The sequence below is a fragment of the Sorex fumeus genome, unplaced genomic scaffold (assembly GCF_029834395.1).
Source record: "Sorex fumeus unplaced genomic scaffold, SorFum_2.1 ptg000008l, whole genome shotgun sequence".
NCBI lineage: Eukaryota > Metazoa > Chordata > Mammalia > Eulipotyphla > Soricidae > Sorex > Sorex fumeus.
The window spans coordinates 28,403,448-28,427,406 of record NW_026606065.1 but is presented as its reverse complement, the minus strand read 5'-3'; the positions used below and the strand labels follow the sequence as shown (position 1 = coordinate 28,427,406).

Sequence of the window (23,959 nt, the reverse complement as noted above, 5' to 3'; positions counted from 1 at the left end):
AAACCATTTCAAAATGGACATAACGGGTAATGAATTTTGAAGTCTTACAGACCTACGCTGCACTATTTGCTCAGTGCCTTGGGAAAACTTTGACGATGGGGAAGGCACTTTGCACTTCCCATAGACTCTAGACCCTGGAGTCACACAACAGACACATGTATTATTAAGGCAGCAAGTGTCTTATTTCTCTCTTATTAACAAATGTGTTATTGCTCAAATGTTCTTATTTTCTCTCATGGTTCATGCTTGATGACTTTAATCCTTGTGTACTCAGAAAGCACAAGGAGAAGGATTGATATTTATTTCTGCTTTAAAAGTCACAAGCAACTCTTTTGGGTCAACAATTTACCTGGGATCCTTGTGTGGTTGGAATTATTAGAAGGCTTACCTCCAGTTCTAAACTATAAGTGGAAAGGCATCTCCTCACTTTCAAATATCTGCTAGAAGAGTACTTTCTTTGCACCAAAAAGAAATATTTGTACTTGGTTGGAATGGTACAGAATATTATAGCTCTCAAGTGCTTAATTTCTTCTCATAGAATTTTCAAGGGAACCGAGGATGCATTTGGCAGGAGCTTTTTCTAGTGCGATCAGGTTGCTATGGTAAACCTATTATTTTAGGCAAAGGAGGGCTGTGTTAGTAAAGTGCTAATCTCTTCTCTGTTTTATGTGAGCTTCTAATTACTCTCCGACTACTGAGAATGTTCTGAAAGTCTGGCTTTTACGGTTTTAAGAAGTGAAAGGAAATAAGGTCATAGAGAGTGTAGGTCTACTGGTATCACTCTGCAGGCACGTTTGCAGATATAGTGCTCTTTAATAATCTCACTGTGGATCAGGAATCACACTTGTTTTTTTTAAACAGAAATAAAATGAGAAAAGAAAGTAATATATTCTATCCAAGTAATTGAGATGTAATTTTAAAAATTACATACATAACAATAATAATGTGAGATATTATTAGCACTTACTATGGACCAGGTATAATGTACCACAAACAGTATATGCAATGTGACACATAGTCTTCACAAGCTTCCTATCTTAGTGGTATCATTATTATTCTAACTGCAACCACAGTAAATACAGTTTGCCTACTCTTTCAAGAAATGACACTTAAGGGTGGATGTACAAATTAAAATCCAGATTTATTTGTCAGAGAAAGAAATTTCAATAAATTTCATCTCACTTCCTCTTCGCTTACTTGGTGCTTAACAAATACTTTGAGACTTATTGTCAAGTTGCCCATGCAACAATCTTAGCTAAGCCTTTCTATTGCATGGGTGTGTACTTTTTCTTTGTCTCTTCTGTTTAAAGTTTTATAGTATAGGGCCAAAGCAGTAGTACAGCTGTTAAGGTGCTTGCCTCACACATGGCCAACCTGGGTCCGAACAGACATGGGTTTGGTCTCTGGCACCACATGTGGTTCCCCAAGTCCCACAGATTCAGTACTGAACAATGCTGGGTATTCCACCACCCCCCCTCCAAGTTTTAAAGTACGTTCTCTATTTTGTGGTTGAAGTCTCTGGGATGGTATGTAATAGTTGATATTCACAATGTATTTGTAAAATCAATGACTGAGAGCATTGTCAAGTTCATGCTGATATTCAAATCTGGGGAGTTCGTGGACTTCTACTTGAATTCCCATCTGTTCTCTTTGTGGTGTGGTTAAGAGTTGGTTAAAATCATTATTCAAACAAAGCTCTCAAATGGGGCCAGAGCAATAGTATAGTGGGTATGGCATCTGCCTTGCATGCTGCAGATCTGGGTTTGATCCTCCACATTTCATATGGCCCCCAAGTATTGCCAGAAATAATCTCTGAACATCGCTGGGTTTGTTCTTGCCACAGAAGTCTCCTATGTAAGTGAATATAGCAGACATCATTCATGTATGTGTGTGTGTTGTTTTCAGTTACGCCCACAGCAGATAACTTAAATCTGACAGATTCAGCTCATGTCACATATCTATCACAAGGTGAGGTGAGGGAAAAGTCAAAATTTCGCTCCATAAATAAATGCGAAATCATATTCATGGAAATCATGGAGAAAGGGAGCTAATTGATCATTAACACCAATAAAGTGAGAGTTCATCCAATTAGTTAACCAAGGCACATGACCCTGACTGTTAATTCATGAGGTAAGGGGACACATCCATCTTATTTGTCATTGTTTCTCCCCATCTAGGATGCAATCACCAGATTCTGCTTACCAGAAAGCTGTTCTGTGTAAATGAGTCCTTCAAAAGGTTAATTTGAGGAAGGCAAGGAGAAGATAGTTCTTGGAAGTCCTCTGATGGTTAAGGCATCTTCAAGACTAGGTAAAGAGGAATCTAAGAAGAAACAGAACACCTAAAAGAAAGAGCGAGAGGGAGGAAGTGAGCATGATGTTTTTGTGGTACCAGGGAGTTTGGGTGATGTGGTAGAGATAAATGATCAAGAGGAAGAAGAGTAGATATATGAGGAAAAGGAGTGAGCTATATGGTATTAAAAATGTGGTCACCTTCCAACTTCATATTACCAGCTTCAGAAAAGCTACCCAGGTATGAACACCTGGTTGCAACCAATGCTTCGAGATATCTCTCCCTTGCTATTAAGAAAAGTCACTGAACTGTTAAATAGAGAAACACATTTACTATAGAAATAATTGTGGGATTACAGGAGCTTCCTATCCCCTTGCTCATTTTCTGACCCAGAGATGTTTTTGAATCTCTTGCTCATTGTGTGACCTTGACTCTGTCAACTATTAATTTACTCTCCGAGCTTTGTTTTTCCACCTCCGTAAATTATGGGCCTCACTAGACCCAATCCTCCATCATTTACCCATCTCTAGCAGTCTTCAATTTTGTGAAATAATTAAATGATTATTTCTACCATAACTGCTTTCTGGCAGTTAATTGGAATGAAAGGCAATGAAATTACAAAGTATAGTTTTGATCATTCAATTTCTAAAGTGAAAATGTAATCTACTTTCTATAAAGATCTCAAGCTATTCTTTTTCTTAAAATTTTATCTTAAGATTTAACTATGCAGAGTTGTCCTATCTATTGAATAAGAGTCCTATCTTCTCTGACTTTAGTATTAAAATACCCTGTTTTCTTGCATACATCATGCAATGTCTAATGAGAAAAATAAAACACACACACACACACACACACACACACAAACATGTGCGTGAGCTTGCGCAAAGAAATAAGATTTTCATACAGGCCCTAATAGGAAAACTTAATAACAAAGTTTTTTAAAATTTCAAATGTTTTAGTTAACCAGGTGACTTTCCAATTAATTAGAATTATTTTAAGTTTGCAGTTTATTCTGTGGGGGATAATAATATACAATAATAATTTGATAATGATAATCACATATTATTTCTATTGTGAATGATTCATTTATTCTTGGATCTAGCTCTCTTGCGTGCATGCAGTATTGGTTATTTATGTCTGAGTGTATATATACATGCTCAGACATAAATATATATAGGGGATAATTTTTATGTAGCTGTCTTATTTATGCAAATATTTATCTGATTTTGCTAGATTTTTATATTACTGTTGCTTTAAATACCGGATATTAAATATTTTATAGTCAAATTTATTACTATTTTATTTTACTTTTATTTCTGAGTTGTTACTAAGTATAGTTTTGATCATTCAATTTCTAAAATGAAAATGTAATCTATTTTCTATAAAGGTCTCAAGCTATTCTTTTTCTTAAAATTTTATCTTAAAATTTAGCTATGCAGCGTTGTCCTATCTATTGAATAAAAGTCCTATCTTCTCTGACTTTAGTATTAGGTGTTAGGTCTTTCCCACCTAACATTTATATACTTAGTACAATGGGAATCTATTTAGCTGTAAGGAGTTAAATAAGGAAACTTTGCTTTTGCAACAGAGCTGCTTGTTTATACCAGCCTTTTGAAAAAAACCTTAGTCTCATTGCCATGGTGATCATAAAGTTTTCACCAAAATATAAGACCCCAAGCACCATGTTATTCAAGCATTCCTATCTGGAAATCCTACACTCAGTCTGTACATTATTTGTGACTGACTTCCTACACACTAAATTATGTTTTGAAGATTCAAGAACGAGTTGACAAAGTAATAGCACATCACTTGAATAGTTATACAGTGTCCCTCTTAACAATATAATTGACATCTATATAATGTATTATTGAGGAGCTTTCAAGATGTTTGTCCTTTGAAACTATTGAAAAGCGGCTCACTAAGGTTATTTTGGAACATTTCCTGCTTCATCTGCTTATACTTCTCTACAGGGAATAAAACCAAGAATTGAGTTGCTGAGTCACAGATTTTGCATATTGATTCTGATATACTAAATAGTATCTCAAAACATTCTACAGTTAAAATCCTGTTAGCTCCAAAAAAATCGTCTTAAAATATTTCCAAATAATTTTCATTGGTTCTTAAATGTTTGCAAATTTGAGTGATTTGGAAGAGAATCTTATTGTGGTTTTATCTTGTGTTTCCCTTATGACTGAGAATGAAGTATCTTTTCAGATGTCTGTGATTATATGTGCTTCCTATTTTAAAAAAACTATTAAAATAATTTACCTTTTTTAAGTTTCATAATAATTTTATCACAACATAATTTAGTAATATTGTTCAAAATAATTATGTTAAATAATCTGGACACATTATTTTCCACCATTTTCTCAGGAGTCAATATATAGTGAATTAAAAATTTTGTAAAGAGGGGTTGGAGAGATAGTAGAACAAGTGAGCACATGGTCAAACTGGGTTTATTTTTAAAAAGACCACAATGAATGTGTACATCAGTATTTTCTATTGCACCAACAGAATACTTGCTTGTGATGCTAACAGGATACTCACCATAAGCCTGAAGCATGGGGAACTTGGTTATTATTGAGCGCTTCAAGCATATCCTGATTTTGTATAAAGTTTGCATTCACTGGAGCCAAAGAGATAGTACAACAGGGAGGGCACTTGCCTCCATTAGGCTGACCTGGATTTGCTCCCCAGTATCACACGTATTTCCCCTAAAAACTGTTAAGAGTAATACCTGAGCACAGAGTCAGAAATAAGCCCTGAGCATCTCTGCATGGTGCCCCAAAACCAAAAGAGAAAGGGGAGTGGGAGAAATAAAAGAGAGGTTTGCATTTAGTGATTCACTAGAAGTCTACAAAAATAGGTGCAATTATTCGGTCAAATGAAGAGGGACAGTAAGAAAGTTTTCATAAAGGAGATTAGATACTATGAGCTGGATATTGAGAAATAGGAAGAATTTTAGAGGGCAAAAGTGATAGAATCTAAAAGAGAGAGATAGAGAAGAAGAAGAAACAGCACAAAAGTAGTCTCCCAACATGAATGCACAATGAATGTGGGCTAGATGCTTGAAAAGGTCACTTGAGCTCAGAGTGGAGACAGTTATTGAGGAGACTGACCTCTGCCTTCAAGGTCACAAGGAGCCTTCACCTGAAAGGGAATTACATCCTCAATAACATGCTTCAAGGAAGTAAGAGATTCATAAAATTTCAACTTAAAAGTTGAAAAATTGTAAGAATAAAGGAAAAAGGTGTCATTAAAATTTTGTTTTAAGCTCTAGGGACACGCTAAATGATTGTGACCTTCTCCTATTTGAACTGAAAGAAAGAATATGTTTGTGAATAAAGATGACTATTTTGCTCCAGAACATAGTCACTGATGCATTGTGGGAAACACAAGGAAAGCATCTGAGTAAAAATTCAGCTTTGTTTCAGAAGACACTTCCTATTCTAAATTCAGTTTTTTGTTTGTTTGGTTTGGGGCTACTCTTGATTGTCCTCAGGGCTTACTCCTGGCTCTGTGCTCAGGGATCACTTCTAGCAGTGCTCACAGGGCCCCTATGTGGTGCTAAGAATGGAACCTCAGTCGGTACTATCTCCTACTATTAGAAATTCAGTTTATTAGCATTAAAACCTATGCATGTTGCACATGTTAATACATCTGTTCTATCTTTCTAACTTGTTTTCTAACAATTCAACATTATAAAGACACTGAAAAGTTCTGTTAATTTAGCTGTATGTGTGAAGATATATGCATAGTACAGGAGTCACTGATTTGGTGAAATTTGTTTTGGATTATGAGGAGTAAGTGAATATTTACCTGGAAGCTCTGTGCCTTGGTAGTGACTAGACTGAACCCAAGCTGTGAATTCAGATAGCAAAATAATGTGCTTGAAAATGTGGACTAAATGTGTTTTTAAAATCTTTATATCTACTAGGCATTAGCCTTTCTTGATGTGGGATATTTTTAATTCTTTCCATCGGAAGCTGTACTATTTTAGAAATTATTAAAGTTGAATCCATAAAGATAATTTTGTTAATAGTTGCCTACTTTTTTTTTATAAACTTGCAAGAGACAGCTATCAAAAATAAGATATGGTCAAATGGTTCATATTTTATCTCCATGTTTAGAAGTATTTATGAATTCTACATTTTCTGGGAAACTTAGTACCTATAGCATGTAGTATTAAAATTTCACTAATTTTAAGAACCTGCTACAAGAACCATAGCACAAAACTCTCATAATTAATCATAGTTATTTGAACACATATGCTAGCACATAATTCACCCTTTTTCCAAAGAGGCAAAGACACAACGAAATGTATCTTCAAGTGACTTACTACATGCCTAAAATGCTAATAAAATTAACGATCACGATCACGACCATCCTGTTGTTCATCAATTGCCTCGAGCAGGCCCCAGTAACGTCTCCTTCATCCTAGCCCTGGGATTTTTTTTAAAAAGTGCTATATTCAAGGCACTTTCAAGGTTAGGAGAATGAGACCCATCATTGTTACTGGTATTTGGCATATTGGGTATGCCACAGGGAGTTTGCCAGACTCTGCCGTGTGGGCAGGTTACATTCGGTAGCCTGCTGGTTTGTCCAAAGTAGGAATGAGATAATAAGATGTTGTGCAGCCGCAAATGCGGCTGCGCGCTTCTGGGAGCTGGATTTTATAGTCTTTGGGTCTTGGCCATTGATGGGATTACACGGCTTCCGGGGGCCAGTTGGTGGGTGTGACCCCTGCCTACTGGAATTTGGAGGATCTGGGTGGAGGATGCTCAGCCCTGATCCGAGCAGGCTTGGAGATCTCAGCCCCGGGAACCGCATGCCTTTGTCCCTCTGCCGGTACCTTCATGCGTGTGGAGAGTGGAGAGTTAATAAAATTAACATCACAAGTATATATATTCTCAAACTTAAAAATCACAATTGTCACTGACTGCATTTTCTTAGGAATAAAGTGATTCATAATTACCATATCGACCCATGAGAGACTAGTTAACCACATACCCTAATATGTTGCTAATGATCATGCAGTTTTTCTTCTTTGTATAGTCTGGATATCTGTTCTCATGTATGCATCCAATGGATGAGGGTTTAGCGTGCTCTGGGCCCCAGAAAGTAACCAGGGCACAGCATAACTTATTTCTAGCACCATCACTGCCATGTCCATTGATTTCAGGCACGGAGCTTCTTCCTTTCTTATCCACATTGTGGAGTGTCATCAATCCTTGGGACATTTCCCCCCACAAAATAAATTTGTGTTAGTGCATTTCTCCAGGGAGAAGTCTAAGGCCTACCAGTGCAAGATCTTGACTGTGAACAAGGAAACTCAATTTTATAAAACAAGATGAAAAAGGATTTTGTTAGAAGGGTTTGGGACTCAGAACACATGCTTGGACAATTAGATCACGCTGTAACTGACCCTCCTGCCTTCACATTGGAACTGTGTGCTGAGCTTGGTGTGGTTGGATGCTCATTCATTCTGTGCCTTCACATATGTTCTAAAGCACCCAAGTCAGGGGCTAGAGCCACAGCACAATGAATAGGGAGTTTGTCTTACATGCATCTGACCTGGATTTGATTCCCAGCATCCCATATGGTCTCCCAAGTACCACGTGGAGTAATTTCTGAGTGTAGAGCCAGAAGTGAAAAACAAAGAAACAAGTAAAAAAAGTAAAAAGAAACCCAAACCTGAACAAGGGACAAGAGTGGCTGGTTTCTTTCTTGCCAAAGAGCAGAGCTTGGGTAAAGGGAGCGTCACTGAGGGATAAAAATTTCTGCCACTTGCTGAATTTGGGATTGCCTCAAAGTAGAAATAAAGACTTGTTAAATGGCAGTCAGAGAATTTTATCCATCACCATTTTCTTTCACCTTACCACTTGTGCCTGCAAGGATTATGAATCACCACATTAGATTATCTTTAATTACATCTTGAAATTATATGATTTAAAATACTAATTTTTCTGTCTTCCATCATCTACCAACTCAGAACTTCTCTAACAAGCTACAAATGCAGCAACAGAATAACTAACAGCATTGGGGTCAGCCCTAAAGACTCTCACCATCATTTTAGTGGGTGTGTAATTATGATGCTTGCACTAATGACAGAGAGGAACAGATGTCTCAGGGGTATGACGCAGCTGAATTTCTGGCATACTAGTATCAGTTCCTTAGAAGAAAAGGAATTTGCTTTCTTATGCAGTCTCCTGGTATTGAGTTATGAGTCTATGCAGATGGAGTATGGTTACTGAATTTAAATCTGTTCCTTACAAAATGATTCTCCATGGAAAGCATCTTGGCTTCAATATGCCTCTGCTTCCTGTTTAGTAAAATGAGAGTAATAATGCTTGTCAACGCATGGCTTGATGACAACAGAATGATGTACTTCAAGGAACTGGAGTAGTAGACAGATCCTTATGGAAATAATGAAGAATGTTAGCATCATGATAACGGGTAAAGAATTCCCCAACTATGAACTGAATCCGTTCCAAAGACTCTCTGTACTTTGAAATCTTCAGTCATCATTATCAATTTAGGTCAGTGCTTTGGCACATGTTATGTAGTAAAATGAGCTCTAAGAACTATGAAATTGACTCCAAATTTATCATGAAAATATCACATTGAAAAGAACCTATAAGCTCTTTTTTCCTTATTTAGCAGATAGGAGCACTATAAAAGTATCCTTAATATTCATAGAATCCTACCATCAACATGATTGTTTTCCCATTGTAAATCATAGTGACTCAGATAATTTTTGTTTGTTTTGGGGTCACACCTGGTGATGCGCAGGGCTTACTCTGGACTCTGCACTCAGAATTAATTCCTGGAATTGCATGGAGGATTATATGAGATGCAGGGGATTGAACCTGGGTTGACTACATTCAAGGAAAGTGCACTACATGCTGTACCATCTCTCCAGCCTCAAATAATTTTATTTTAAATGCCAGAAAAAAAAATCTTTCGTCCTTCATGCCCTACTGAGGTCAGGAGTTGCCCCCCCTTGAGTGGCTCTCTGGCACGGCCATGGCTCCAGAGCACAGAAACCAATCTCATAAATATCTGACTCTCAGCAGAAATACTTCCAGGCTTAATATGTAAAGTACCAGAAATCCAAAATCGCGCGGCCACTATTGCAGTCGCACGACATCATTTGATTCTTATGACCAGCTGTAGAAAACAAATTATTTCACAATGCCTTTTCAGCATGTCTGATTTGGGGGTGTAAACTCTAAATAATAATGGTGCATCTTTTGTCGAAACAATGAATCTAATCAAAGTAGATAGAGTGTTAACTAGAATCCTTCGCCTCACAGGCATTGGGAGGGTTGGGACGGGGGTTTATTGGGGTTCTTCGTGGTGAAAAATAAGTATTAGTAAAGGGAAATGTGTTTGATATTTGCATGACCGAGACTTAAACCTGAAAGCTTTGTAACTTTTCCCACAGTGATTCAATAAAAAAAATTTGTAAGTCTAAAAAATAAATCTTTAAATGGAAACATGATAACGAACAATGCCAAAATATCTAAACTGGATTCAGTTTATTTAACAAAATTCTCTACCAGAGAATATAATAACTGATTTTTTCCTGCTAGGATGAATGAATCAAGGAGTAGCTTATTGCAGAAGAATGAACTGCACTAAGAATGATCACTTTAACCACTACCCTCTGGTATATGTGTTTGACCTTCAGCTGACTGTAGAGCTGTTAGGAGTTGTTTGTTGAACTATTATCAGGCATAGCTCAGACCTGACCCAGGAGGTTTGGCTTTAATAGAATGCCTGTTCCTGTTGAAAGCCTGTGACTCGATCCCATTGTATGTTGCAGGTAAGTGTGAATGTGGCAGATGCACTTGCTACCCACCGGGAGATCACAGGGTGTACGGCAAGACCTGTGAGTGTGATGATCGGCGCTGTGAGGACCTGGAGGGCGTGGTGTGTGGAGGTGAGCTCTTCCTTCTGCTTTTGTAATTTACATGCACTTCGCTTTATGTACCCCCATCCTGAATCCCTCCATCCTTCAAAAATGTTTATGTTCAAAAGGGGAAAAAAGCAAAAAATCACGTAGAGTTTGAACAGCTATATGCAATTAGGTCTGTCCTATGCAATTGCATTTTTATTTCTTCAGCTATGGATTTGAGCTTTGGGAAGTTCATTGACACTGTCTGTCCCTATAAGATTCTAAGACTAAGTTCTAAGAATATAAACTTTGTGACAACTGAATTGTTTGGGAGAATTTTCATTACCTGTCACTGTCACTGTCCTCCTGTTGTTCATCGATTTGCTCGAGCGGGCCCAGTAACGTCTCCATTTTTGAAACTTGTTGTTACTGTGTTTTGGCATATTGAATATGTCACGGGTAGCTTGCCAAGCTTTGCTGTGAGGGCGAGATACTCTCGGTAGCTTGCTGGGCTCTCATTACCACACCCTTGAAAACTGACACAGGGAGCAGAAAAAGAGAGATAGTATAGGGATGAAGGCACTTGCCTTGCATGCAGCAGACCTGGGACTTTATTCCTGACACCTCATATGGTCCCTCAAACACTGGCAGAAGTGACTCCTGAGCCCAGAGCCAGAAGCCCTCAGCACCACTGGATTTGGCCCCAAAACAAAAACTAAGCAAAAATGAAAATCTGATGGAAAACAAAGAATTTCTACAAACTTGAAAAAAAATAGCAGTAAGGATGGAGGCTAGTTTGAATGATAGAAACCATTGTTGGTACAGTTGTGATGGTGCTGGGACCCAAAGAAAGAGCTTATTGAGAGTAATGAACTATGCAGAGAGAGGATGAGGCAGACGAGAGAGTCAACCAAGGTAACAGCAGAGAGGACAGTCCCAGAGGTAGAAGGCAGACAGTCGCTATTCCAGCCTCTTCCTGGAGAGAAAACTAGGTTGAGATGAAACTTGTTTCAGTCTTGGGAGACTTCAGATTGTGGGAAGCTATGAGCTCAGTATAGTTTCTTCCACATCCCAATATAGTTTTACGTGAGCTCAGTGTGAATGCCTACCAAAATAATAAAAGCATGTTACTTTAAGAGAATGATCATAAAGCCAGAATTGATTGGGGTGAGCAAAGTACCTACATTCAGCTTATAGTAAGGCTGGACCATCATCGTTTTCCCCCCAACATGGTCTACAATATGTCTTTCTGTTTGTTTGGGGGAGAACACCTGGCGATGCTCAGGGGGTCCTCCTAGGTCTGTACTCAGGAATTACTTCTGCCAGTGCTCTAAAGACCATATGTGATGCTAGGGATCAAACCTGGGTCTGCAGCATGCAAAGCAAGCACCCTACCCACTCTCCTCTCTCTCTAGTCCTGACAATACTCTTAATGGTTTCAGGTACACAATGTTCTAACACAACAATCTCCACCAGAATGCTTCCCCCCTTAACTGACCTTTCCACCCCCAACACCCCATTATGGTCAGCTCAATTCTGTAGGCCAATCATCAGATCCTGTTGCCTCTGGCCACTTGACTTATCATCTAACACCCACACACTCTAACTTTCTATTCGCTCTTGAACCAGCTACAAGCTGGTTTTTTTTTTTCATTTGATCAATACCATGCCCTTCTTTCCATCCGCCGTGAGCCCAGGGAAAAGGCTCTCCTTAATAACCGTTGTGTCCTGTGGCTTCTCTCACTCCCTCCTCCTGGTGATAACCCTAGGAGACTGCTCAGCCTCTCTCTGCCTTCACAAATGGGAAAGTGAGGGGAAGGCTGGAGGCGTTAATGTCTCCTCACTGAAAGTGGCAGATCCATGATTTTGGCTGTGACATTCAATTCACAGATCTGCATTTTACAGCTTTTCCCCAGAGTGACATCAAAGTGTTTTTGATTTTATCTCAACGATACTCTTAGTTTATTTCCTTCCTTTCCTCTCTGGTGGAAATATCTAAACTCACTAGAAATATCTAAACTCATCACTATAATTTTTTGTTAGATATAGTAACTGATTTCTAGTCCATCGCCTTAACCACTTGGCCATGGGCTGGAGTGGTAGCACAGCGGTACAGCGTTTGCCTTGCACGCAGCCAACATGGTCGACACGAGTTCGATTCCTCCGCCCCTCTCGGAGATCCTGGCAAGCTACCGAGAGTATCTTGCCTGATCGGCAGAGCCTGGCAAGCTTCCCATGACGTATTCAATATGCCAAACACAGTAACAACGAAGTCTCCAATGGAGACGTTACTGGACCCGCTCGAGCAAATCGATGAACAACGGGAGGACAGTGACAGTGACAGATAGTAACTGATTAAATATAGAATCTCTCTCTCTCTCTTTCTCTCTCTCTCTCTCTCTCTTACACACACACACATCCCTGTGCTTGTTCTATGCCTGGAACATAGAAAGTGCTATTTATACATCTCTAATTTTACACCATAGTGATTTTCCTTCTGATAAGAGTATCTGTCTTCTTGTCCAACGTATAATGGTAATGGTTGAGATATATATATATACATATATATATGGTTTCTGTACATATACATATATATGTACATATCTGTATAGCTCTTACTTTGAGTGAATCTCCTGATGGAAAAGATGTATTATTCTCTCCAAATTTAGGAAGGGAATCAAAGATAAAAGCATATTGTAACTCTCTCTGTTCAATAAGCTCAAACATTAACTGAGGAAGTGTGACAATCCTACATAAAGTTCAATTTTTTACTATTTTTTCACTCTGCATGTCTAAAATTTGACTTTTGTTCTTCTACTGGGAGTCATCTCTGATTTGAGTTGGGGGTGGGGGCATTAACTTCCATTAACCAAACTGGAAGAAAATGACTAAATCAAAAAACCAGTTGCTTCCCTTACAAGAAGAAATTTGATAATATACACTGACACATTGTCTTTAATACACAAGTGAATAAAAATATAATATCAAGGCTAAAACTCTTTGTAGAGAAACTCTTGGAGTTCAAGTAGAGATAGTATTTGCATGCAAGAAATTCACTAGGAAGATGAAGGGGATACTGATAGAGGTATGGGGAAGTGAAGCAAGGAAGGGAAGACAGATGGTGTGCTGCTGGAAAGACAGTGAAGCAGGTAGAGTTATTGCTGTACTGAACCTGGGTGCCGTTCCTGGCTCCCACTCTGGTCCCCTGCGCACTGCCAGGAGTAAATCCTGAGAGCAGAGCTAGGAGTAACGCTTAAACATTGCTGGGTATGGCCCCCAAACCAAACCAAACCAAAAAAGACACACCAGTGGTGAAGTGGTGTTTAACTATATATGTGACCCAAAGAACTAACAAAATTGAAAGTTTCTGATCAAAACTAGAATAACAAAACTTGGAAATGTGCCTGTTAAGGGGCCGTGCTGGAGGAAAACTGGGGACATTGCTGGAGAGAAGTTGACACTGGTGAAAATTGTATATATCAGGAACTCAACTTTGTAAATTATGGTGCTAAACTAAACAAACAAACAAACACCCCCAAACCAAGTAAAGTAGTAAAGGCCCTCCCATTGATCATTGATTTGCTCGAGCGGGCCCAGTAACGTCTCCATTGGAGACTTTGTTGTTACTGTGTCTGGCATACCGAATACGTCACGGAGAGCTTGCCAGGCCCTGCCATGCAGGCGAGATACTCTGGATAGCTTGCCAGGCTCTCCGAGAGGGGCGGAGGAATCGAACTCAGGTTGGCCATGTTGGCTGCGTGCAAGGCAAATGCCTTACCGCTGTGCTATCGCTCCAGCCCACCCCAAAACCAAACAAACAAAAAACCAAAAACACAAACATGTAAAACTTGTATTAGCAATCCAGTTATTGCTGAGTTAGCCAGTGCTTTTTTCCAGTTCAAGAGGTGAAGCACTTGAAACCTGTGCAAACCACAGGTCTCTTAGATTCCCATCACTCATCATTGGGGACTCCTTCTAGTCGTCCTGCCACCTACATATCCTGTCCAGTAGACCTTCCAGATGCAGAATTGTTAGCTGGAAACAACCTTCAAGCAGAGAGCATCAGGTGATAACCAGGTGATAGAAATAACAAAAACGCTTAAGAAGAAGTTGGTGCATTGTGACCACAGCTCTGAAACATCCCCACAACTCTCATGTCAGATGGTCTAAGTAACTCCTCTGAATAGTGAGGAAACACTAAACGGAGGATGGGGAAGAATACCAGGGACATTGGTAGTGGAGAATATGCACTGGTGGAGGGATGGGTGTTCAAACGTTGTATGACTGAAACTCAAACATGAAAGTTTTGTAACTATAGCTAAAGGTGATTCAGTTTTTAAAAGAAAGTAAAATAATAATAATAATAATGGGTTAACATCACCATGATGTTGTGGACCATCCACCATCCAGGAAAATCACAGTTTATCTATTATAATCCAATTTATATAGGAGATAACACAATACTGGACAGTAACTGGGGACACGAGAAGTCACCTTATCCTCCTGCAGAGTATTGGCTTCACTTACATGGAAGACAGACAAAAAGAGGATCTTGGAGATAGGTTGGAGAAAGTATTCTGAAGCACATGAATAGCAGGCTAGCACATTTTACTTTGTTACTACAATCAAACCATTTGTTAACTTCAGTTCCCTGGGAACATTGGACCATTGTATATGCCAGTATTACTGGAAGATACTGTTACTGGTTATAATGATCCATAATTGATACATTTCAACTAGATTAGGGCCAAATATATAGTGTCAAGGTTAAGGTGTTTTGTATGCAGCGGATCTAGTTTCTATCCCTGGTACCAATCACTGCTTGGGCATATGAGTGCCCCTGAAATGATCCCTGAGAACAGAACCAGCAATAACCCATAAGAACTGCAAGGAGTGATCCATCCAGCCTTCCTGCCAATAGAAAAAAATTAATTCAACTAGATTGGAAAGGATTATGAATGAGGTTATATTTTTGCTTTACAACAAACAAACATTACTTTGTCGATAGATATGTCCCTTTCAGTGGTTTCTAGAAGCTATATTTAAGGATTAAACTCTCTCTTAAAGAGAGCATTTATCCCTCTAGGCAACACATCTTGGAAAGTAGATAAGATTCCATATCTGTGCATTATGAATCTCATTTATATGCGTCTTGTCTGTGTCATCTGAAGAGAAGATAAGCCAGAGCTCACCTCCTTCTGAGCAGTCTCTGCAGTATGGAAGAAAACCAGATCTATCCTGGCTCATATTCTTCCAAGAAGATGGTGCTCAGGGTCCAGGTGAAGCGGAACCTAGAAAGAGCACCCTGCCCTGGGAGTCTAGATGTCACTTATCGCTTCCAGCAAGGAGAGGGCTTTGCTGTTTGTTCCTGTATTTTCTGATGGTAACGGCTTTAATCTAGAAAGCTGTGCTCCCTGGGAACCCGGACTGACTCCAACAGAAGACCTGCTTCGAGCTTCCTGCAATTTCATTACTCCACAATTCCAGTGTTTCCCCCACACTTCTCAGCTCTTTCTACCCCTCCTCCTCTATGCAGAACCAGCCTCACTATACACGTGGGAGATCCTGTTTGGGGCCAGTTGAGTTATTGAGCTTTCTCGTGTTCTAGTGGTTACTATTCATGATCACTGTATCATCTACAGAGGGCCGAAGCTGGAGGAAGAGTATGCTGCCATAGCGTTTCATTGGTTTAAAATAGAAGTCTCTAATCCCCTCTGTGTTTTTCTCCTCATATATCCAAGCTAAAAGCTGCTGGCACAGAGGGGCCCTATGCTCCTTGGGCAGCTGTTTCTGCACCAACTAGAGGATGAAGATGCTGGACAGAGCACTGAGCCGGAAGACTAAATCAAACCAGTGATAGAAGAAGTTGAATGAAGATCTCTAGGGACAGGTGATGTGGGCGTGGCACTGCAGAGGCATGCACATTCAGATCAGCAGCAAGGAGGAGAGGGAGTACAATCCCATTATATCCCGTTCGTTATAGATGGTTGTCATTGTCCTGTGACAATGACTGCTGGAGATGGAAAAAGAAAATGAAAGAAAGAAAGAAAGAAAGAAAGAAAGAAAGAAAGAAAGAAAGAGAGAGAAAGAGGCAGGAGGGAATTAAGGAGGACACCCAATCTGCTTGTGCAGTTGAAGGCATAGAAGAGGCATGGTTTTAATGTTCCCATTTTCTCCATTTATTGAACTATACATTTTTCATAGAAGATAATAGGCATCTAGGAACCTAGATATATTAAATCGTGTCTCTTTTAGCTGACAGTATTCTGCTCCATATCCTCACTTCTCCTGAATACCACATTATTTATGCAGTTTTTCCACATTATTCCAAGTCATTTCCTTAGGAAATCTTTCTGAAATTATTTATTATTTCCTCGATATTGCAGGGTTTTCATTATAACATCAAGACATCTGACTGTCGTCATATATCTCTTTTATTCACAGTAGTATAATTATTTTGTTTGTTTTTGTGCAACACTCAGCTCTCTTCTCTCTGTGCATGGCCCCAAAATCCTTAGCAGTGCTGGGGTGATGATATACATGCAGTGCCATGGATCAAACTTGGGTTGGCTGCATGCAAGACAAGTTCTTTCAATATTATCTATCTCTCCAGCCTATCAATTCTTATGAACATTGGATTTTCAAATTCTTGTAACCTCAAACTTAGGATAAGAGTTTCTGTTAAGCAATTTTTAATAAATGTATTAGTAATGGAGATAACTTTTAATAAACCTAGGATAAAGATGAATGGAGGGAGAAAAGGACAGGGTGAGAGAAGAAAAGGGAGTGATATCAATTTCAGTTTAAGATCAGAGCATTCTTCAATTTAGAGTTAACATTTGACTTGAGTCTTAAACAGTCTCAAAGTCTCAAATATTAGAGGCAAGTAAATTAGATTTGTAGAACATTAATTTAGTCCCAGTAACACTAATCACAAACACAGAAGTTAAAAAAAGTATTAGCTATGTTGAAGGAATATGCTTAATTTGTTGTCATACAGAATTATTTCTTAGCAACTCTTAAATCCATCTTTGGAAAATATTTTTCAAACTATTTTTAATTTATAACATTTTATCTTGATTTATTTTTCTCATATATGGATTTTATGGTATCATCAAACATTTTAAATGAATGCTTTTCTTTTGAATACTTTTAAAAAATATCAAGAACAAAGTTTAAATCACCCATAAGTTCATTACCCCCAAAGAATAGCTAAAGAAATGGCAGACTGAAAAGTGGGGACTTGCACCTGGATGATTCAGGTTTCATCTCTGACATCCCATATGGCCCCCTGAACACCACCATGAATAATTCCCAAGTGCAAAGCTAGAAGTATGCCCTGAGGTTCACTGGGTGTGCCGATCCCCAAATACTTTTGGGTTTGTTTTTAGGTTTATGAAAGATTAAAATATTCATAATTCTTTGAGTATTTTGATTAGGATTTATTATCAATGATGTTTCCTTGTGTATTTAAATATTTAGTCTAAAGTCCATCTACTCTTATATTAAGGTGTGTATATGTACTCTTCTGCATTTTTCATGCAAGGTCATAATAGCAGTACCTTTTTATTTTGAACTATAATGGTAAGATCAATGCCAACCTCCTATAATAAAAGATCAATGAAGGGAGAGAGCAAGACCCAGTCCTGGGGTCTCTAAACAATAGTTAGAGACCCTATTTTGGGGGGATGCTGACATCACACAAATCAGTCATTTTGTGCCTTGGAAGAGTAGTGACCGTCATTTTGTTCAATTTATGCATGGTGCTCTCTTCTGATGACCTGCGATGACTGAGTCTGGCTTCTCAGGACTGGGTGTCTCACTGACCTGGCCTAATAGAGAATCACTGTAGCACTGTAGCACTGTCCTCCTATTATTCAACAATTTGCTCAAGTAGGCACCATTGATGTCTCCATTGCAAGACTTGTTACTGGTTTTGGCATATTGAACACGCCAAGGGAGCTTGCCGTGTTGGTGGGATACTCTCAGTAGTTTGCGGGGCTCTCTGAGTGGGGCGAAGGAATCAAAACCCAGGTCAATTGCGTGCAAGGCAACACCCTACCCGCTGTGCCATCACTCCAGCCCAGAGGATCACTAACCGGGGTAATTTTCCCAGTTCACCACCAGAAGAACTAACATTCACTAATAAATGCCTCGGAGACCTGGGCGCTACGAAAACAGGATGAGAACGCTATTCAGGTATCTCAAAGAGGAATCGAAAGAGCTATGCTTGGAATATCACATTGCACTCAAGTGAGAGAAAGAATCTGGAGTTCCAACCTCTGTCGACGATCAAAAATCAGGGATGCTGTCTCACTTGCCAAGGTATCGAAAATCAGATGGGCCGGACACGTATTGTGATTTAGAGACCACTACTAGACTAGAGCTGTTACCGACTGAATTCCATAGGATGTCAAAAGGATGCATGGCTGCCCACCTACGAGATGGTCAGACGTCTTTGTAAAAAACCTGAACAAACAGTTTGACGTTCTTCGTGCTCCTGGAGTGAGCTGATGCCATTGGACTATACTAGCACTTGACAGGGATGAATGGAAATGTTACTGGCAACCACTTGAGCAAATCAAAGATTAACAGGATGACAAGTGGTACAAGTGATACCACCAGAAACTGAACTCAAGAATTCATGTGGCCTTGCTTTTCCTAGAGTAACTGGCCAGAGTACAATGCCCACTCTCTCAGTCAGGCAGTGCCTAGCATTTTAGCAAATAAGGAAGCATAAAATCTCTCAAAAATGGGCTGGAGCTATAATACAGCTAGTGGGGCACTTGACTTGCATGCGGTTCACCTGGGTTCCATTCCTGGCATCTCCATAGGGTCCCTGAGTAATGCATGAGTGCAGAGCCAGGAGTAAGTCCTGAGCACTGTAGGGTATCTCAAAGAGGAATTGAAAGAGCCCCAACATACACACACACACACACACACACACACACACACACACACACACTAAAAATAAAAATAAAAATAAAAGTTCTACAACCTCTCCAATTCATAAACCTACCTAATCAACAGATGCATGAGAATTAATAGCCAATGTTGTTTATCCACCTTGGTAACAATAACGCTGGAGATGACTAAACCAATTCAGCAGCCTGGGATAAATTAGCAATTGTACCTAAGGGTGAATGTATGTAATTAAATCACTTTGAGTAATTCAGCTTTGATTACAGCAAAATTATAACTTGAGAAGGAAAGCCATGAAATAGCTGGCAAGAAGAAAAGAAGCCCAAAGTCCATTCTTCAATTAATTAGTTTATTGGTGAATTTTGTTGAAGTATCATTGACCACATATGAATCCTTTCCAAATAATTTATTTTTAATTAAATTCGAAATTATATAAAAATGTCTAGATTTTAAAAAATCTTGTCATTACTGAAAAGACATACATTGTCTAGAATAAAACTATTTAGGATGTATTTTTTGCGTATGTGTTATATATAATTTTTATATAATTTTAAGCTTTCAAAAAATAGAGCCACATGTTAGCTGATGTGTGTTTGTTGTAGCCAATATTTGCTTCATCAGAGACTTAATCACTATCTCTTGGACCCATAGATTTAGGATGAAAATAAGAAATACTCTGCTTATTGCTTATCTCCTTTCCTCTATGTTCCTGGAATAGCTGCCCATGAGTCCAATTTAAGGAATAAGGAAGGATAATGAAGAGCCTCCTCTTAATTACACAATCAGTTCACATTTCTTCAGGGAGTTCTTCAGTTCAGAACTGCAATTCCAAGGCGCTCTCACTGCCGGGAGTGACCCCTTTCGCTGCTGGAATTCTCTCACTGAGCAACCTCTGTCTGTTGACCAAGCTTGTCCTCTCCAAGCTGGATGGCACTGTCAGTAGGGGACATCTGCTTCGAGGTGACATCTTAAAATCACAAGCTCTTGCCTGAGATCTCATGTTCTCCTGTTGAGACTGTGGTCAGTGAAGTCGGGGGTCACAAAATCAGGGTCACAAAATCATGCTGGTGCATTGTCACTCCTCCAACAGGATGGTGGCTAGCTACCACCCATCACAACCCTGCTCACCTCATACCTTCACTTCTGCCCTGATTTCCCAGAACAAATTTTATCCTCCTGCTCAGAGAAAACTAGAGTTCATCTTCTGGGAAGAAAGAAATGATAAAAAACACAACACACGCTAGTTCTGTCTGTTTAATTTTTCCCTTAGAAAAATGGTGTCTTTCTTATCCCCTTTGCTCAATCTATTTTCTCTTCTACTTTGTCTACCATTGTGTTCTAGGGACAATGTCAGGAGATTGAGGACAATGCTCAGATAATCAGACATTTCCTAAATAGAGAAATTCTCATCCCCTAGGAAAAACAAAAACTTGGACCATCCTAATATTTACAGGGGGAAAAGATTATCAAGCAGATAAACTTATAGCAGCTGATACAATTTGTATCCATTCATGTACCCTAAGGAAAACCATTGCTGCAGTGTTTCAGGCAAATAGGACAATCTCAGAGCTGATAAGCTTCATCAGAAAAGCTGATTGTCTAGAGCAGCACAGTCCAGTAGAGATTTGGGGATGGTGAAAACATTCTCTATTGCATTATTCCACATAGCAGTCACTGTTGACCCATGTCTGGTAAGCACTTGAGATGCAGCTAGTGCAACTGAGAAGTGGACTTCAATCAGTTTAAATGGTTATGTGTGGCCAATTTCTACTTTATCTCACAATTAGCTAGTATTCACTAATTAACTGTTATTATGTTAATATATTAACTATCAACAATTAACGAGCATATTTTTGGTGACTATTTGGCCTCGGGCAATGAAGAAGGAGAAAAAATCAGTAATGGGAGCTCCAGGTACAAGGAAAAAATGTATCTGGAAAAGATGAGTGACACTAGAAATAAAAACAATAGAAATCACTCACCTAGATGACAAGTTGAGAAGCGGGGTGAAGACAGCCATAGTGTCCTTCGAAGGGTTCATCAGGCTGGTCTGTCATCTAGAATGAACTAGAAGATACATTTGTTATACAAAGAAAACTTCAGCAGTTTGTCCTACCCCAGCCAAAGATTTTCTCACTCAATGTGATATGTGGATTTCTCCTCAAACTTTCTGCCACTCCTGGGTGTCCCATTGATCCCCTTAAGAGGCATATACTGAGATAATTCTTGTAGTTTGTTTTAAACTTCAATTTCAGGTATGATTCATGTGTAGATTTCCTTTTTTAAAAAAAAATTATTAATGAATCACTGTGAGGTACAATTACAGACTTACTCATGTGTAGATTCCCTTTATGGATGCTTTCCCTTCTTATTTAGAAGACGAGACAATTGTATTTTCCACTATTTAAAAAATCTTTCCTTTATCTCACACTTTTTTATTTTGTTTTGTTTGTGGAGGCAAAACTGGCAATGCTCAGAGGTAGTAACCTGACAATGCTCAGGAGTACCTAGGGGACCATACGGGGTACCTGGGATCAAACCTGGGTCAGGTGTGTAAAAGGCAAATGCCCTACCTATTCTACTTTTGCTCTGACCTTATGTTTTCCTCTTCCTTGACTGGAGGTTTCTTTATGTCTAGTTCCTTTTCTTCCTCTTCTTTCAATGTGGGAGTTTCCCAAAACTTTCTTTCACCTAAGCAAACTCTTTCACAAAAAATTTCCAAAAGCCATGTGCTTTTGGGATCTTCTGAATTCTACCCTTACCTCTGAACACGAGGCTTGTCTCAACAACTTATTTAATCTATCAGTTTGATGGATGGAAGTGTATCTCAAACTTAATATTAAACAGAGGGGCTGGAAAGATATAGTACAGCAGACAGGGCACTTGCCTTACACACAGCAAGGTTTCAATCCCTGAAACCCCATATGATCCTCAATCTCCCAAGAGTGATCTGAGCAGAGCTCGGACTAAGCCTTGAGCCTAGCTGGGTGTACTCCAAAAACAAAACGAAACAGAAAACCAAAAATCAGGAAAAAAATCCCCCAAACTAATAACAATTAAAAAGTAAAATAGTTTTTGCCTCTGACCTCTCCTTTCTGCAGATTCTATATCTATCAACTATGTTGATAGCCACAAAACCTAGAAATTCTGCTATTTGTCACAATCAATCCAACAACAAGTCCCATAGCCACTTCCCTCACGTGGATTTCTACCCTCTTTTCTCAGCCTCTGTGATCTTTCACTTGTATGACCATGATACAGATTCTCTCACTTTCTTCCTATTCATTTTCTCCCTATTCATTTCCTCCCCAAACACCTAGGTCTTTTCTCTCTGTTTGCCAAGATAAATCTAAAAATTATAGATGGTATCATCTCATTCTCTTTATTAATACACATCTATGATTTCCCATTCCTCTTAGAATAAAATTTAAACACCTTACCAAGAATATATTTTGTTATATTATCATTTCTAAGTATTTCTCTCCTGTGATTATTTACTTTTTCTTACTCATAAATCTTCAAGCATATTGATTCTTTTCACTGTCTATAACATGCCAAGCTCTTTTTCATTCCAAGAAGTTCTCATTAACTTTCCTAATATTGTGGTTATTTGGCTCTTCCTTTTCCCCAGGGTGTTATAGAGATGTTTCCTGACCGCTCCTGTTAATAGTGATCTTACTTCTTACAATGAAATATATTAATACCATCTTTCTTCTCTTGCAGCTCAAGAGAAGAAATTAATAATTCTTGAATAGATGAGTAAATTATTTGTTTATAAAAAAGACATTATTGAAAGCTTTATTAAAATTTTTAAGTAAAGGGGAGTAAAGTAAATGACAAAACAAATCATTTAAATTTCATTGAGCTTTGATCATTGTCTGGGCTAGATGCCAACTTAACTTTGTGGAAGTGTATGATAAATGAGCTAATAAATGGAATACTGTCTCCTATATCCCTGCATATAAATTCTACATTAAATTACTGTGAGGAACAACTGAGTTATTCTCAAATCTACCCTAAGTCAAAGGCAGATGTCTTCCTTGGCAACTGAGGTAGAATTATTCCAGTTATGTCAAATTAATGATAATTCTTACTAGCCCAGAGTCAGCAAGAAACAAGAACACTGAAAAGCTCATAACTCTAAAGAATAATGACACGTGACTTTAGCTTGTGCTCTCTTCTTCCCTCCCTCCCTCCCTTCCTTCCTTCCTATTTCCTTTCTTTGCACTCAAGATCATCTACCTGTGACAATGGACAACTTTTTAAAACTTTAAGGAGTCTTCTGTTTTGCTGGAAAACTCATGAGTTGACCCCGATGAGTTGCTCTCTGGCACAGCCATGGCACCAGAGGCACATGGAACTAATCCAGAGCCCAGCAGCTTGTGGCAGAAATGTGAAAGGACTATGCGTTAAACTCCGCCACCATGCTCCAGAGGGAAAGGATGTCTGTCTCTTCTGCCTTCCCTCCCTCCCGCCCCCCCCCCTCCACAGTACGGTGGGCGCCGCCTCAGAGCTTATTAGAAAGACAGGTATGAGCCGGCAGTGACGGGGCAACTGCAGCCTCATGGGAAGGGGGCAGAACTGGTCCATCCTTCACGCCCAACTGAGGCCATGAGTTTTCCCCCATGAGTGGCTCTCCGGCACCGCCATGGCACCAGATGCACAAAAACCAATCTCATAATTATCTGGCTCTTGGCAGAAATCCCCCCAGATTTAATTAATTTAATTAATAAAATATCAGAAATCCATATGGTTTTCATAACCAGCAATAGAAAACAAATTATTTCACAATCCCTTTTCAGCAATTCTGATTGTTGGGGGGAAATTCCAAACAATAATGGCATA

General features: G+C 39.0%; 1 protein-coding gene across 1 annotated transcript in view; it reads left to right on the top strand.

Moving 5' to 3' along the window:
* The window catches only part of ITGBL1 (integrin subunit beta like 1), a 266,652-nt gene that overhangs the window by 226,658 nt on the left and 16,035 nt on the right, over positions 1-23,959 (top strand). The window contains exon 8 of the mRNA XM_056109966.1: positions 10,121-10,237. Coding sequence (XP_055965941.1) covers positions 10,121-10,237 — 117 coding nt within the window. The remainder of the gene's footprint in view (positions 1-10,120; positions 10,238-23,959) is intronic.